General features: G+C 35.5%; 1 protein-coding gene across 2 annotated transcripts in view; it reads right to left on the bottom strand.

Moving 5' to 3' along the window:
* Positions 1–16539, bottom strand: part of KCNH8 (potassium voltage-gated channel subfamily H member 8) — a 185932-nt gene that overhangs the window by 13002 nt on the left and 156391 nt on the right. The window contains exons 12-15 of one of the 2 annotated variants that reach the window (XM_062602053.1): positions 9217–9255; positions 7077–7432; positions 3132–3238; positions 1922–1998 (exon numbers count right to left, since the gene is read on the bottom strand). In XM_062602053.1, the coding sequence (XP_062458037.1) occupies positions 1922–1998; positions 3132–3238; positions 7077–7432; positions 9217–9255 (579 nt within the window). The remainder of the gene's footprint in view (positions 1–1921; positions 1999–3131; positions 3239–7076; positions 7433–9216; positions 9256–16539) is intronic. The other variant, XM_062602054.1, reaches the window with a different exon arrangement.

Here is a 16539-nt window from a genome sequence, read left to right as displayed (position 1 = left end):
TGTGAAAACAAATTCTGTCTCACACCAAGCTGGTGGTACTCTCCAGAGGTTATCTTCCTCTTACTTACAGAACTCCTAATATCTGCTCAACAGACAGTCTATAGATGAACCTGCTTCTGTCACACTCCTGAGGAAAGAAGATAGGGATCTGCTGGTGATGCCTTCTCTTTGCCTGAAAGTCTAATGGTTGACTTTTAAAATCAAGAATGAGGGGTTCAATTCTGTCTCTATCCCAGGAGAGATTGAAGAAGTGTTGAGAGGTAAGTATTTCAAGTAAAGTCTCACAGGTAGCATACTATGTGAAAAAATGGACTGATCCTCTCTTCTCAATTTTAAAATAAGACAGTGAGCAATATTCAGAACAGTGAAAAGTTTGTCTCTGGATTTTGGATTCAGTTTCCCTGTGTGGAAACTTTAGTGTTTTACTGCATGCCCTCATATTTCCCTTTTTTTTTGCTACTGTGAGCAAGAAAATTGCATAACATTTTGTTTAGATAGTGTTAGCAGAGAAAAACATAGATTGTGCATGGAGGGAAATTATTTGGGTTTCTTTTTGTTTAACATACTACACTGCTCCAAGAATAATTTATCGCTTTTGATCAAAAATGCAATGACAAACCCAGAACTATTGAAGTTGAAATGTTCCTTTAGTCCACAAAGTGCCTGCCTGGGTGAATCTGCCACCATGATGTATTTTTGACCTGCGTCTTGTGGATAGCCACATAACACATCTTCATGCTTTAAAAATACCTGTCCTTTTCAATGTCAAAAGGGATGTATCAGTATGGTTGTCTGTTTCAAAAGTATTACATGGAAAATATAATTTTCTATCTTAATAATGTTGTCAGTGAACATCTTGGAGATATTTTTGAGTTCTTTGACTGAGCTTTATAAAAACTGTTGTCAATGGGGCATGAGGCTTTTGTCTGAAAAATACAGCTTGACATATAAATGAGGAGATACATTCATAGAGACTAACCATGTCAAATTACAACATTTAAGTTATCTGACCAACTTAACCTGACTGAGGTTTACAAGCCTAATAGTTCATATATGGAAATAAAATAGTGTAATTTGGAAATAAATATGGAAATAAATATGGAAATAAAAACTGTACACAATATAGAAGGAAAAATGAAAGAAAACTTGACATTTCTGGTAACCAAAGGGATAGCAAAAAAGAAATGAAACCATGTGGTTGGATTTATCTAAATATTTCCTCGTGTGGAATCATAAGAAATTGTCTTTAATCTCTTCATAATGAAAGACAGAGTATGCTGGGAATCGATTTTAGTCTTGCATTATAACTGTGAAGTTAGTCTGATGGATGAATGTATGGTTTAGCCAAAGAACATTAGCATCAGATTGATAGTCGATTGCAGGTTTCAAGTTGTTAGAAGGGAAGATTGAAAAGCACTACTGAACAATATTGGCCCTGCACCCCTCAAGTCATACTGCTTGAGCAGGAATGGACAAGCTTCTGTTTCATTCAAATAGGCATAGGTAAAGTGACTTGAAACATTTTGTATGCATTTGTACAGGAATGGTTTTGAATTTCTTTCAAGGAAATTCCTCAGAAACATAACATTCACCAAGACAAGAAAAGCTGGAAGAAGGAACTTGAGGAAAGAATGACAGGAAAGAGAGAAAAAGAAGCATATTCAGAAAAGAGGATAAATCCTAAGAAAATTAGATACACTAACTATGCTAGCCCTGCTTTGTTTTTGTTTGTAGCACATGGCACAAACTTTTATATAGCTTCCATGTAGAAAATGAATCCGGGAAAAAGTTTAAAGCCCCAAACTGCTCTACATGAAAGAACCCCATCCAGTTTTGCAAACTCATTTATCACACATTTATCATGTTCCAAGTTTTCTGCGGCATTCCTTGACTCGTTAATATTGTCCAGTGTTCACATTACCTCATTATTAAGCCTGCTGATCTGCTGTTTGGTCTCTTCTGCTTTGATAACAAGCACAGCAGCACCAATTTCAGCCTCTGAAAATAATTCAAATGCACGTAAATGAGAGAAGTATAATCATCTGGAAATAATGCTATTCTTGCACTTATCCAGTGCTTTAAATTTAAACCTAGTTTGCACTTTGAATGAAAGTAAAATCTTGTGTTTAATGTTTAGTGTATAATATGTAAGAAAAGTGTGACAAATAAAGTTCATACTCCTCTCTTCAGTCTGAACCTGAAAGAACTGAAAATGATAACCCTGATGCCAACAATGTGACATGTCAATTGTTTTTGAAAAACATAGATAAAATTAATCTTATGTTACTATTTTTCTGTTTGGTTTTAAGAGGAAATAAATATGTCCTAATAATCTCCATGCAAAATGTATTTAATTATGTGACAACTGTTTGCTCATGAAAGAGGGGATGTTGGAAAGAGTTTGAGCCGCACTAGTTGTGTCACTTCAGCATTAGTCCACTGGTTTCTCCCTCTTCCCCTTTCTTCCAATCTCTCTCTCTCTCCCTCACACACACCACCATATTGACATGCTCTATTCCTCTGTGGTGCTGTTTTATCAAGTTTTTCAGTGTAAGCCATTTAAGGCTTCCTGAAACCTCTTCTATGCAGGTGTTTTTTTTTTTGTTACTCCTAAAAATCTAGGTACATCCACACTCCTCTGTGTCTTTACCAAAAATTGAGAGCCAAATTTGCATATGGCTTTTAATGAGGTGTTTTTTTGGGGGTGGGGGGGTGGGGGGGGTGGGGGTGTGGGATGTGAGGTTTGTTATTTTTTTTTTCATTTTGGTATTATATTGTTTTTATATTAAATTTTCCCCTTGTGTTTAGTACCTTCCATGCCCTACGGTTTGGCAGCATGAGGCTACTGGCTGATCCTACAATACTGCTGGTAAAATATAATGCATTAAAATACAGTATTCTTTTCAAGCTCTTTTATCGTGACTGTCTGCTTCCAGAAAAAGAACAAACAGCCTTTGGGACCCTGTTGTATTTTTGTACAGTACCAATTATTGTACTGGAATGGTATTGAAAGTACAGATATATGTTAAATCCATTTATGCCACTTCTGAGAATCAAAGAAATAAAGAGGATCAAAAAGCAGTTATGAAAATTGTTTTCTCTGAAGAGTTATTTTCCCAGGTAAAACTCACCTCCAATTGTAGGAGATAACCTGGATTCCTGCCTGAGCTGATCAGAGCTGAAGTCAAAGGTTTGGTTTTCCTCATTATGGTTTCCATCTTCAATACCATCAACAATTCTGTTGAGAAAAATCAAAGTGGTGGAGCAGTTTCATAAACAGTTTCATAAATATCAAGTTCATAATTATGTTGTCAAAATTACTCCTAAAGGGCAACGATAAATTTTGCACAACATTAAGTTTAGAGAAAAATAAAAACTATTATACTGGTATAACCTCTTATGAGTCGCTAAAGCTTAAGTTTACTGTTAGAGAAAGGAATGTGAGGCCAAACGTAATTAACTGAAGTTTCAAAATTTTCATGACTTCTGCAGTATATTCTGAGTCTGAACAAAAGCTGTATTGTTTTTGCTTTTCATATCTAATCTGTTGCCATTCTTTCTTCTACACAAACTAAAGATGCTTCAGTATGCTCTCGTGAAATTTAAATCTCCCTGCACATAACAGTCAGGCTCTTATATCTGGCTAGCTTAGGCAGAGTCTAAGCCTGAACATAATATATTTATGAAAGCATCTCTGTACACTGCAGTCAAAAGTGTTACCATGCAAATAGCTATTCTCAAATTTGGGTAAAACTAACTCAGGCAAAGCAATGTCATTTGCAAATTTGTCATAGGAAGGTATGAGGACAGGCTGCAATATCCCAGTCACATTAGTATTGGTATTGTATCTAACTACTAGGAAAGGTATTTTGTTAAGTTATTTCTACTCAGGCATTACAGCTGACCTCCAATTTGCAGTGTCAAGAAATCCAAAGGGGAAAAAAAAGCATTTTAAACAATAACCAAGAATAGAAAACTTGGTATCAGGTGAAGGAATCAACACACATTATTAAATTATAGATAATTATGAATATTTTTTTGTTCTCATGTACAATAATTTGTGCTATAAAGAGAACTGTTTGAACTCAATGAAAAGCTCAGAAAACTGCCAATTGACAGACATGGAGCATCAATTTCTTGCTTTGTTCAGGCACAAAATTCAAAATCTGTTTTACAGTGGGCAGATGAGTTAAATATTAATCTGGAAGGGTTAAAGCAGACAGTTCTTGGCCTCTCATTCAATGGTGATAACTTTGTGATAGTGGAAATTAGACTTTCCATCTAGTAAGAATGTTCTTAAGCAAACCTCTCAACTGGGAATGTTTGGAGAAAGGAAAAACAGGCAACATAGAGGTATCTATGACGTACTGGGCTTGAAAGACCCATGTAACTTGAAGCTCTGTGCACATACTGTATATTCTTGCCCTTGGCTCTTCATCTGGATTTAGGACTCTGTGTCATGTCTGACTATTCATGCTGCCAGATGGATATTACTAGCCTTCACTCTAATCTTAACCTGCTTCTGGGAGGAGATGAGACTCAAATACAGTGCTTGAGCTGCTCTGGTTTATACTGTTATCCGCAGCTGAAAAGCTGAATGATTGCATTGTTTGAAATTTGCTATAAAACCTATTTAATGTCATCTGGCCTCACTGCTTCAAAAAGAAAATTTTATATACCAATATCCCTTTTGTAGAGATTTCTAATTATATAAAATGCTAACATTTTCATTGCCTTTAAAGCACACAGGGGAAAACCTACTCAAAATGACTTAGAATTTATAAACGCTGTAATCCTTAAAGTGTTTAAAGAGTCAGACTAAAAATCATATTAACAATAAACCACCTCATTCTGGAAAGCCAAAATACAGGATCCTACGTGGGAAATATAGAATTGGAAAGATGCTTATACAAGGAACTGGCTGTGCAGCGATATAATTCAGTGAGTTGAAAATATGAGGGGACAAAAGTAATTGGTAAGTCTCAACCCTTTCTGAATTAGCTATTGTAGAGGCCTGAATTTTCTCCTGAAGAGGGACAACTCTGATCTTAGAAGTCAAAAAGTTGGAAAGGGTTAATGTGTGACCTCTTCTATCCAGTCAGTGAGGGCTACAGTGCTCTTGCCTATGTTGGTGTTAGGGGAATTGAATGCATCAATGCCTCCTCCTAGGACTACCTTTATTATCACTTACACTTTCTTCCTTTTGGTGGTGTTCTACTTCATAGGTAGTACCCAAAAATTGATCAGGAAGATATTGATTGTATCTTACAAATTGGGATGCTGGATTCTGTTCTTTGCACCAAGAACTGCTAAAATATTTTACCTAGTCTCTGTCTTTATTATCTTCCCTGTGGTGTAGAAAGAACTGAAGAGCAGTGAAGAGTTCTGGGTGGTTTACACTAGGGAACATCTGCAGTAGAATAAGTTTCTTAAGCATACAAAGTATATTCTCTTGAGAAAGTGTGATTATACATCTCAAAACTGCACTGACTGGACATTTCATCCAGAACCTTGCCTTTCCTTTGCACTGTGGTCTAACAGCAAACAAAAGTGAGAGTCTTAATTAAGATTTTATTTTCTTTTTAATTCTTTTTTAAGGCTCTTTTTAAAGTGGTTTTAACTTGTCAGTTTAAATGTTCTAATAATATAAACTCATTCTGGGAAATAACATGAAAGTGTTTTGGCTGGAAAGCTAAAGTCTGAAAAACACATCTTGGGCCAATATTCACCCTATTAACAGGATTACTCTGCAATTAGAAAATCATAAATGTAAATACGAAATAATAGTATACATAACAATACTTGTTTCACATTTACTCTTGCAGCATTTAGTGCCAGTATTTGGCTGTATGTGTTCAGATCAATAAACAAGATTCGAGCAGAAAATGTGACAGGTAGCTTTTCCCTGAATTACCACTTGTTATGCAAATGATAATGACCTTTCATCATAGCTGACCTGAACCAATTTCATATGAGATTTATGAAAGAAATGAGAAAATACCTGCTATGAATTTCAATTTTTCTAGTATAGAAGCTGGTTTTCCACAGACTATTTTCTCCTGTATTGACAAAACTAAGATCAGTTTGTGCCCAGCTCCTATATGAAATATAACAGTACTGATCAAATATATGATGAGGGGGGAAAGATTTCTATATAGGTTTCAGTGTCCTACTTATGATTGCATCCTTAGGGGCAGGTGCCTTGATGGAGTTAAACAAATACTGCTCAAGCTGTAGCTATTTCATGTTTAGTTGTTGAAACTACCACTCTGTAAGGGAAATTCTTGAACATGTAAAATACTTCAAATTCTAGAAACCAAAACTTGAACTGGAAGATCAACTGCTGCAGCTCCTTGTATGTGAAAAAGTGATTGTGATTTCTGTAAAGAACTGATCTCTTAGTTTATAGTTAATTACTGTGGTGCAGTGATTTAGAAATAAGATACATAAATCACTTTACAAGTAACATGCAAGTAAAAATTTAAATCATACACTAATAATTCCACAATAGCCTGTTATACAACTCCTGTTTATGCCAGAAGTCACAGCTAAAAGATTTTCTCAACTCCATATTTATTATCTACATCACCTGCATTATAAGGTTTCCTCTCTCTAATGTAAAAAAACATCTTTTTTTTTCCTTTAAAATTGCATTTTCTAATCCAGTCCTCCAGGAAATTTTTTATTTGCACAGCTAAGCTTTATAATCATCTAGTTGCTTTCTAAATTGTTCTCTTTCTGATGGACTCAGAATGTTTCACAGTGCTATTGTGGGAATGCATATCATTATAGAAGGACAAAACGATACCATAGAGCCAGACTATTGAAATAATAATTTTTGTAATTGCCTTATACTTTCGTCTTTACTAGTAGAAATACTTTTTTTTTTGCAACAAAGGACTAAAGTTTTAACATTCTGCATAGTGTATAATGGTTCCTACAATATGAAGGCTTTCCTTCTTATTGTAGGATCAAAAGCATGAACTACTAAAGAAACAGAAATATTTTATAATATTACAATCATGATATATGTTATAGGACTTACATGAGAGAGTGTAATGATTTGTAACTATTACCTTGGGCTCAGGTCAGGTGGACCACTGCTGGTTAGTGCTGAAAGCTGTAACCTAAGTTTTTTATCCTTCCTTCTGGAGTAGTAATGGAGTTCCGTTTCATGTTTGGCTCTTGTGGGGTTTGAACTGCAAGCGCGGATGGGTGAATGAAAGGGCACCGTTCCTGATGCCAACTGCTTCAAGTTTCTCCCTAGGTGGCTTTTATTGCTTCCAGCTTTCTTCTGCTGAGAAAAATTTGTGCTTCTTGTATGGATTGGTGACACAGTGCTGCTCTCTTCTTCTCCCTCCTCATCTTCATCTTCATCTTCCACAATTGAAGGAAGTCTCTTCTTTATATTTCCATTTCCCTTGAGCTCTGTCTAAAATAGCAGATTTTTACATATTAATGGAAAATTCAGAGTCTGATGTTTCAGAAATAGAATCTCTTCTAGTATTCATCCTGGAACAAACTCTGGTCCAGCACATCTTTCATTTCTCATTAGAGATATCTCTTTTGGAAATCTTCCATAACTTTCCTCCTCAAATATGGCTAAATGTGCATACATAAGAAAAATACTAACAAATTAATACTAACAAATTAAAAATGGTCAGTAGCAATGTGGTCACTGAACTCTCTGCAATAAGTTTCGTTACCAGGAAAGATTACATGACCAGCTTTTACAAGCCATGTGCCATCTATACACTTGAATAGATTAATCTTACTTTACTGAGGTATTTCTTTTGAATGTTACACTAGCAGACATCCTGTGGACTAAGGGAAAGAACTGAGGCTGGTAATTCATATAAATCCACATTTACATATGGAACATATCTGTATTTATTCATATTTATAACCTACTAATAACATTTACATAAGTTCAGCTCGAGCCTGAATGTCCTCTGTTTCCTTCTTAGTTGTAACTGAAAACACTTCTAGGGTAGTAGGCAGGTTTTTCAGTTTCTATAAAGTCCCATTAATGCACCAGTGGTGTGGCATTGTCAGCTTCAGAACTGAGCCATCAAAAAGCAGAGCTATATGTGTTCTTAGAAAAAACTGCAATTTGAATGCTTGATGTTGGAAACAAGGCAATTTAGTAGCAACACAGACTTGGGTTCTCCACTTTATGTACTAATTAAAGCACAGTCTAAGAGAGCAATATATTGATTGTTATTGTTTCATGGTAACAAAATACACTGTCCATGAGTGCTGAGATATGCCAACATGAAGCTCATTTCAGGATCAGGTCATAACTCAAAAATAGTTCCAGTTATTCCCATGGTACAACTTGGTTTTTATTGGTAATAGGTGATTGGGCAAAGGCAGAGTCAGGCTCCAGGTCAAATTAAAAATTTCATACATCTGACTGAAAAGTACAGGCAAATGCAAATTCATGGTTTCAGAAAAGGTTGGTATTAATATTTTTTTTTTGGGCTACCCCTCTTAATCAAGCTTGTTTAAGGCACTGTTAACTTTAGATAGAAAACCTCAGAGGAGCTTGTGTAGTCAAATCTCCCATATTCAGGCCAAGTAAGATTGGCTGGGTGGAAATGAAAACGCAGATTTGGGACATTTATCCAAATGTTCTTAGTAGCTATTGGTATTCATCTAAATGTTTTGCAGGATGGATTTAATTTTGCTGTGTGCTACAGCACACTTTCATTGAATGAATGCTTTTCTCTTAGTATATATTGACAGATCTAGTGAACTAGGTTCTTTCCGTTTGGGATGTATGAAAAGGTAAAAATGTAAAACAGTGGCAAAAGACTCTTCTATATAAAATATAACATCCTTGTTGTCAATCACAACAGTCATGTGAAGGCTGTCATGATGATCAAATTGTACAGGATCTGGCAGTGATGCAGCCTATACTCACAGAGAATGAATGTTATCTGTACTCAAAACTTTGACTTAGGTAATGTATTTAAAATGGCATGTATTTAAATGCAGGTGCTATAGTAGGATATCCAAGCCCGGCACCTGGAAGGAAAGATCACAAGCTCTTACTCATAAAATAGACAGTGGCAGAACTATCTGCAGAATGCTACTTAAAATCTCATTCTGAAACCATGGAAGTAATTTGGACTTTTTCCAGCTTTGCTCTGGTGGTAACAAGGTACATGTTGCAAAGTCAGTCTTGGCATAGTTAAAATGTGACTAACATACCTGAGATAATGTAGACTTGTTTGATAATTTTGATATTACCTGAAAGAAACAAAACAAAAAAGTAGCAAATATGTGCATCTGCACAGTATTAGCTTCTAAGAGCATACAGGCACTCAAACCAAAACATTTATGATGATACAAGAAAAGAAACTCATGATAAAACAAATGTACTAAATGAAATGGTGACATAGCACTGAACTAACGACACTCCTTGGAAACAGATGCTGTGAAGGAAAAAAACCCCAAACAAATAAAAGGGAAAGAAAGTTTTATTTTCATTGAAAAAGTTCACTCAAAAATAGCATTTTACTTTAATAAAAAGTTAGATCAAGGCTCCAAACCTGTGAACGAATGTGGATGGGTGAATGCGTGCCTGGTGGTTTTCAGTGCTGGTTTAATGGAATCCCATGCAGGAACAGTGCTTTGTCCCTGCCTCTCTGTAGTTTTAGCTCCTGTGTCAGCCTAGTCCTTACATGTAGATGATCTAAGTAACTGTAGCATCTTTGGTGAATTTTCAAAGAGAGTGATGGGACTGAAGGAAATAGGACCAGTATAATGCTGGTGATATATGACTAACATGACTAACAGCTATTCAAGGCCATGACATTTTTCTCTTCCTGGATTAAACATAAGGCAAAACAAAAAAGAAGAAGAAAAAAAATCATGCAAGTTTAATGTGTAACTACTTCTAATAAAATCCACTGGAACTGCTGAAAAATATCCATTATGAACATTCTGTTGTTTATTTGAGTGTCCATACCTTGACCACGGTCAAGTCCCTGAGAGCTGTATACAGGCTGTATTTATAGGAAAACATTAGCCTGCTAGGTAGGATTTTCAGAAATGATTTCCAGTTTTTCTAAACACACATGTTAAGATAAAAGGTGTTTTAACACCCATGAATTTTAAATTCGCAACATTAGTTTGGTTTTATCTAAACTCAGGTAAAAGAACTTCAACCTTTCTTTATTTTTTTTTCACCAGTCTTTCAGGTTATCCTGAAAACTGTTCTGTAGTTGCTCATAAAAGTGAGGGAACTAGTAGTTGTATAATATACAAATACTCAAAATTTGAGATTGTGTAAGCAGAAATCCTACTCCACAACAACCAAGCCAGTAGCAGGTGTATCAATAAATTTAGCAATAATACTCTAATAGCTGCCAAACAGAGCAAGTGCAATAATTAGGCTATGTAAATAAAATAACTGCTGTGTTCTTCCTGAGTTAGGTAAAGTAATGGACGATATTAGTAGAGGATGAGATCTCAAATCTGAAATCTCCCAGTTGCACTGAAATTTATGCCAACTGAAGAAACAACATCTCCTTTCAAGATTCAGGAGAACAAGAAACTGAAAATGTACTAAAATATTAAAGTCAGAAATAGGAAGTGCTAATGGTCCTTTTTTGCACATATGTTTAAGAAGTTTAATTTACAATAGTGCCTAGAATTTTGGGGCATCTGTTTGCTTGGCTTCTAGGCACAGGTGCAGTATGAATGTTAAATAGCAGCTTTAATTAAATATCCAAACCAGTCCCAAACATTAGCAGCTTCTCAAAAAAGATCTTACAGAGTAAAAATTTGACTTCTGAAGTCTTTATGTTATTTGCAGTAAACTCCTCCTCACTTACTCTTTTTCCTCCTAAGCACATGTATTAATGCTGATTGTACATGTTGAAAACAGAGACAAAGAAATCATATGGGTGTCTCCTAGATGTCCTGGTGGCATTTCCCCACAGCCCTGCTAGGGTCTTTCACCTGGGCTGGGCTTTCAGCTCTGTGACCAACTGGTAGTAACACTGCCTGCTGCCTGCAGGACCTCCCCACTGTCCATCAATACAGCAGCCACAGACACCCATGGGTGAGGATCTACCCCTCTGCTCTGTTTTACACTTGTTAGTTGCTGCATAAGGGAAAAACTGGCTGCAGAGGAAATAGGGTTAGTGACAGCATTTTGTTGCCTTATGACCTTACCAAGAGAAAGATAAGGCAGGTCACTTTTTGCAGGGGAGGGAAGGAGTGTCCTTGGGAGGAAAGGTAACAGAAAATAATAGGTATGAGTAGGGAACATGTGACATGAGAAAACTACTCATTAGACTTCCTTTTCCAAAATCAGTCCCTTAAACCCACTGGAGGACAATTTCAGCCTGAATAAATTGGTATTTTTAGAGGACATATAAACTGTTTATTCCATAGCACAGTACCCACAGTAAAAGTGTTGAAATTGCTTCTTTAGTAATACACTGCAGCCATATTTACTGCTTGTAACTTTGAACACTGTATCTTACACACATAAAACAGGGTCTGGGACTTCATGTCTTGATACCTGAAAGTTGGTAAAAAGAAACTAATCTGTCATCAGAGAGAATTCTCAAGTTTTGTTTTTAAACCTCCTCCAGCAAATTCCCTCTCTCTCCCTGCAAAAATAACATTCTTAAAGAGAAAAGATGAACAAGAACATGGAAAAAGCAAGTCAAAGGGAAGTAAATTTAAAAGACCTCACCGTGAACATAACTTTATCTCTGCAAAAAAGTGGTATCAGAGTAAATAATTATGATTTCCTGTCCTAATTACTGATCTGCTAAAACCTTTCACTCAGAGCAACACACTGGTGTAGCCTTCTATAAAATGTTTTTTTTTTTCCTCATGTAAAAAGGAAGAGGATATAAATTGGTGCTCATGCTGGTCTTTTAAAAATAAGTACAACTCTAAAAGGAAACTGGCTGCTGAAATTAAAACAGAGATATTTCTGTTTTGGGAAAAAATCCAAAAAAGACTGATGTTAGCATAACTTACGTGAAATACTGTCAAAGTCTAATTAAATTTTTAATTTCAGCCTTGGTGCCTTTACCAAGAATTGTGACCAAACCAGGTAAATAGCTGTACAATAATTCCAATGATAAAACCCTAAAAAGAGAAATATGAAGATGCAGGTAAATTATCAGGTTAATACATTGAATGTCCAGGTAAGTAAATTTACTGCCCTGATTTTTGTTGCCTCCATGGGAAGTAGGAACAAAACCAGAAACATAATTTCACTGCTTTGCTCTTAAACCTTGGGTCCTAAAATTTATTAATAATTCCTTGTATCTTAGGAGTCAAAAGGATAAAATACACTTTTAGGAAAGCATTTGAAATCAAACTAGAATATTAATGTTCTTAGCAGGAAAAAACCCCAATATGTAGGAGCATTGGCAGTGTAAAAAAACAAACAAAAAACAAACCCCCAAAACCCCCATATGCCATATGTTCTATTCTCTGCAAATTTACTGTATAGTAGTGGAAAAGGTACAAATACATAACAAGGGATTATTGTACTGCTGAAAAGCTTAATGCCGCACATGTGTTCAGGCCTCAATTTTCCATAATCAGGATTTTTTTCAATGAAATATCACAAATCCTTTAAAGCACAAAGGACTGAATCTCTTATAAAGAGTTTCTCAGGCTATATATAATTGTTTTATATCTACATTTACTGAGCAAATTACCTCCTTTTTTTTTCAATTTTTTTTTTCTCTAAGACTTTCTATAGTTCATTGGCTTGTCCCTATATTTTGTCTTTTATTTATTCTTATCTCTTTTCCCTGCTTAGTGGAAAGCTAGAGAAAATGTATTTTGTTGAAGCAGATGCTTTCAGCAGTCTCTAATCCTACTTACGATATAGAATATATTGAATTAGCGACAAAAGTTGAAACGCAGATTTGTCACCAGTATTTCATCCTAGGTGACCAATACTTGTGAATTGCCATGAGCTCTACAATGTTCTTCTAAATCATTATCCTACATAATTCCTATCTTTCAAATAAATTATCGTAGCCTGTGAAGTTCAGACAAGTGTTCAATAACTGAATGGTTGTACTTAGCTTTGGATGAGATTTTTTGCAAATTAATACTTTCTTGGATTCAAATTTCTTACATGATGTTTTCTATTTAGTATTAAATGAATAAAACTATAAATTTAATATTTTTCATATTTTTCTTTAAAACCTAATTGTTAACATCACTGCATTCATTAGCAAAAAAAAATTAATTATACATTGATTGTTTCATTAACAACACAGAATCTATTGGATTTCATACTAAAGATGCCACAGAAACAAAAGCTAATCTCTCTCACTTGTTCCAAATCAAGAATCAAATAAATAATAAATATGGATGGTATAAATTAGTCATTTTTACTTCTGTATTCTCACGTCTCTCTATCCCACCCCAAAACAAGAAAAGAATACAGTGTCCCAGGCTGCTTTATACGTACATCTTTCAAAGCAAACTTATGCCAGAAAGAACTGAAGAAAAAAACAACTAACAAAAGACTGCCAATAAGGTCAAAAGAAGACAAAAGGAGGAACTGTCACAATAGACAACAGACCTGCCACTGACTCTACATTTCTCTGGCAGGTTGCATTTTTGGAAAAGCTTGCAGATCACTGCAGACAAAAGATACAGTGGAGAAAACTTTTCAATGTTCCTGCAGTTTGATTACAGTTATGTAAAGACTTACATAATATAAATGGAAATTAAAATGAATGCTAACAGTTTCAAAGTAATAAAACTTATATGCTTAATTTCATGCAACTCTAAGATTTCACAGACTCATAAATAGATGCAGAGATGGTACAAAAAAGAAGGCAGGGACAAGTATAATCTGTTTCCTTATTTTAAAATATGTTTGTTTTCTTTTTGATTTTGTTTTTAATCAGAAATGTTTCTTCTAAATTATGAATATTTTGCTTTTCACGTGGCAACTTGATCAGTAGATTAACCTCTAGTGAATTCTCCCCGGAAGAAACAAAGTGCAAATTGAGCACACATCTGTCCCCTTGCTATATTCAGAATCAAAACTTTAGGGAAGAGAGCAGACATAAGGTAACTGTGAAAGCAATTTGCATGATTTTACCTCAGGGTAAGAGGCCATGTCCTGGCAGGTGAAGATACCAGCAGAAGCCTAAGTATATAGGCTTTATTAAGAGAGCCATCCTAATTTCCTTCCCTGGAGATGCAATTTGTGTTTCTATATAAGCATAATACAGAAAAGCTGGCAGCATACGTTTTTGGAGCTCATGGCAGCTGTGCTATTCAAGAAGTTCTGTATAAGTTAGAAACTAAGACAACATGGACATGAATAATAATGCTTCAGTTGTCAAAGTACCATGATATAAAACCAAACCCAGTGTCAGAGAAATCTAATATCAATTTTTCTGAAGGAATGAACATAGTGAGATTATCAATGGAGCCTGTCTCTGAACACTTACTGTATAAGCAATAACGTACTATGCACAGTATATACGTACATTCTTTACGTACTTATTTGCTACTAAAGTTGTTATTTGTCACAGCACTGAAAAGAGGATTTATATCTCTTAAGTAGGAACTGCATTTTTAGCAGTACTCTAGTTCCACTGATGTAGGCAGGTTCTGTAGGTCTGATTTTACTAAATGAAGGTATAGATAATTAAAAGAAAAAATATGCTGATATATTTGTTTTACATCAGTGAAATCTTAGACTGCATTTTTGTACATACCTAAGTTTTGCTTTTCATTTTTATCTGCTTTTGTATCTTTAAGCAGAAGGGTGGGTCTAGTTGATCTTCAGAGAAGCCTTTCAACCTCAGCTATTCTATTATCCTATGATGTTTAAGAACGCTGCGCTAAGAATGTTACCAGTTCATTAAAATTGGGAACACATGTATCCATGTAGAATGACTACTTGACACACAGTTTGCTGAAAGGCTACATCATATTTAATTTCACAGGTTCCAGCATGTATGCTGAGGTTATAACTCTGCACATCATATAGGAACTTTACCGTATAAGCTAGTTCAACATGCTCATTACATCTCAAGACAGTCTGTGCCTTCAGAACCAGCATTCATATAGAAAAAATTGTAGTATTATCATTTGCTTCATAAATCAGTCTTACGTTACACAGACTAATAAAAGTATGGGTTCCTGTAAGACTCCTTCTAAACTTAAAGCCACTGTCTAGTCCTTGCTATATCAATGCAAAATAAAGAGATTATTAAAAAAAAAAAAAAAATCAAATCCACCCTCTAACTTCATGCCATTTTAAAGTTAAGTTATATTAGGATTAAATTTATTTTCACTTTTTTCAAGGTAGAGATGAAGATATACAATTAATATTGTAACAGTTATATTATCATGTTTCCTAAGGCACAATGAAGCATATTGGAAAAAGTTGTCATCTATCATCCCTGTGTAATTAAAATAGAAATATGGTTAGATTCGAAGGCAATACTCCCTGAGATCCAGGAGCTTTTCCTGGCTAAAATTCTGTTTGACACAGTGTTTTGTACCGTCTTCTTACACCAGTCTAAAAACATCAATAAGCTGCTTTGCCAGCCTGGATATGTTTTTTTCAGCATGTAACCCTCTGGTTAAGCTGTATAATCTGATGCAGAATGCAATAATCACAGGAAGTGAAATGAATGAGAATGGAAAGTGCTTAAAAGGACTCAGAAGCTAAAATTAGAAGTAAATTTTTGTCAATTATTTAAATATTTTAGTTCTAGTTACAGTAAAAATTGTATTTGTCAAAGTGCAGTCCAATTGTGAAAATCCCTATTACATACATGCATTGAATAGTCTTTTCATAAATAATGTATAACTGATAATCATGATTCCTGTCTTTAAGCTATTCAAAAAAAGTGAGAGTCACCACAGGGGTAGGAATTTTGGGATTGGTCACATATATGTAACATATTCCCAGCCAAAACTTTATGAGTTATTTTCCTCTCCTCCCCTTTATCCTCTTTCACATCTTGTGGGATCACAGTATCATAGTATCACAGTATGCTAGAGATTGGAAGGGACCTCGAAAGATCATCTAGTGTTACACAGGAATGTGTCCAGGCGGGTTTTGAATGTCTCCAGGGAAGGAGACTCCACAACCTCCCTGGGCAGCCTGTTCCAGTGTTCCGTCACCCTCACTGAGAAGAAGTTTCTTCTCAAGTTTAAGTGGAACCTCTTGTGTTCCAGTTTGCACCCATTACCCCTTGTCCTATCATTGTTTGCCACTGAGTAGAGCCTGGCTCCATCCTTGTGACACTCCCCCTTTATATATTTATAGACATTTATAAGGTCACCCCTCAGTCTCCTCTTCTCCAAACTATAGAGACTCGGCTCCCTCAGTCTTTCCTCATAAGGGAGATGCTCCACTCCCTTAATCATCTTCGTTGCCCTGCGCTGGACTCTCTCCAGCAGCTCCCTGTCCTTCTTGAACTGAGGGGCCCAGAACTGGACACAATATTCCACATGCGGTCTCACCAGGGAAGAGTAGAGGAGAAGGAGGACCTCTCTCGACCTAAT

Source organism: Pezoporus occidentalis, unplaced genomic scaffold, assembly GCF_034315485.1.
Source record: "Pezoporus occidentalis ecotype Australia unplaced genomic scaffold, CSIRO_AGI_Poc_V1 ctg75, whole genome shotgun sequence".
NCBI classification, from domain to species: domain Eukaryota; kingdom Metazoa; phylum Chordata; class Aves; order Psittaciformes; family Psittacidae; genus Pezoporus; species Pezoporus occidentalis.
Note: the sequence above shows the minus strand (reverse complement) of the source record. Positions and strands in the feature narration are given on the sequence as shown.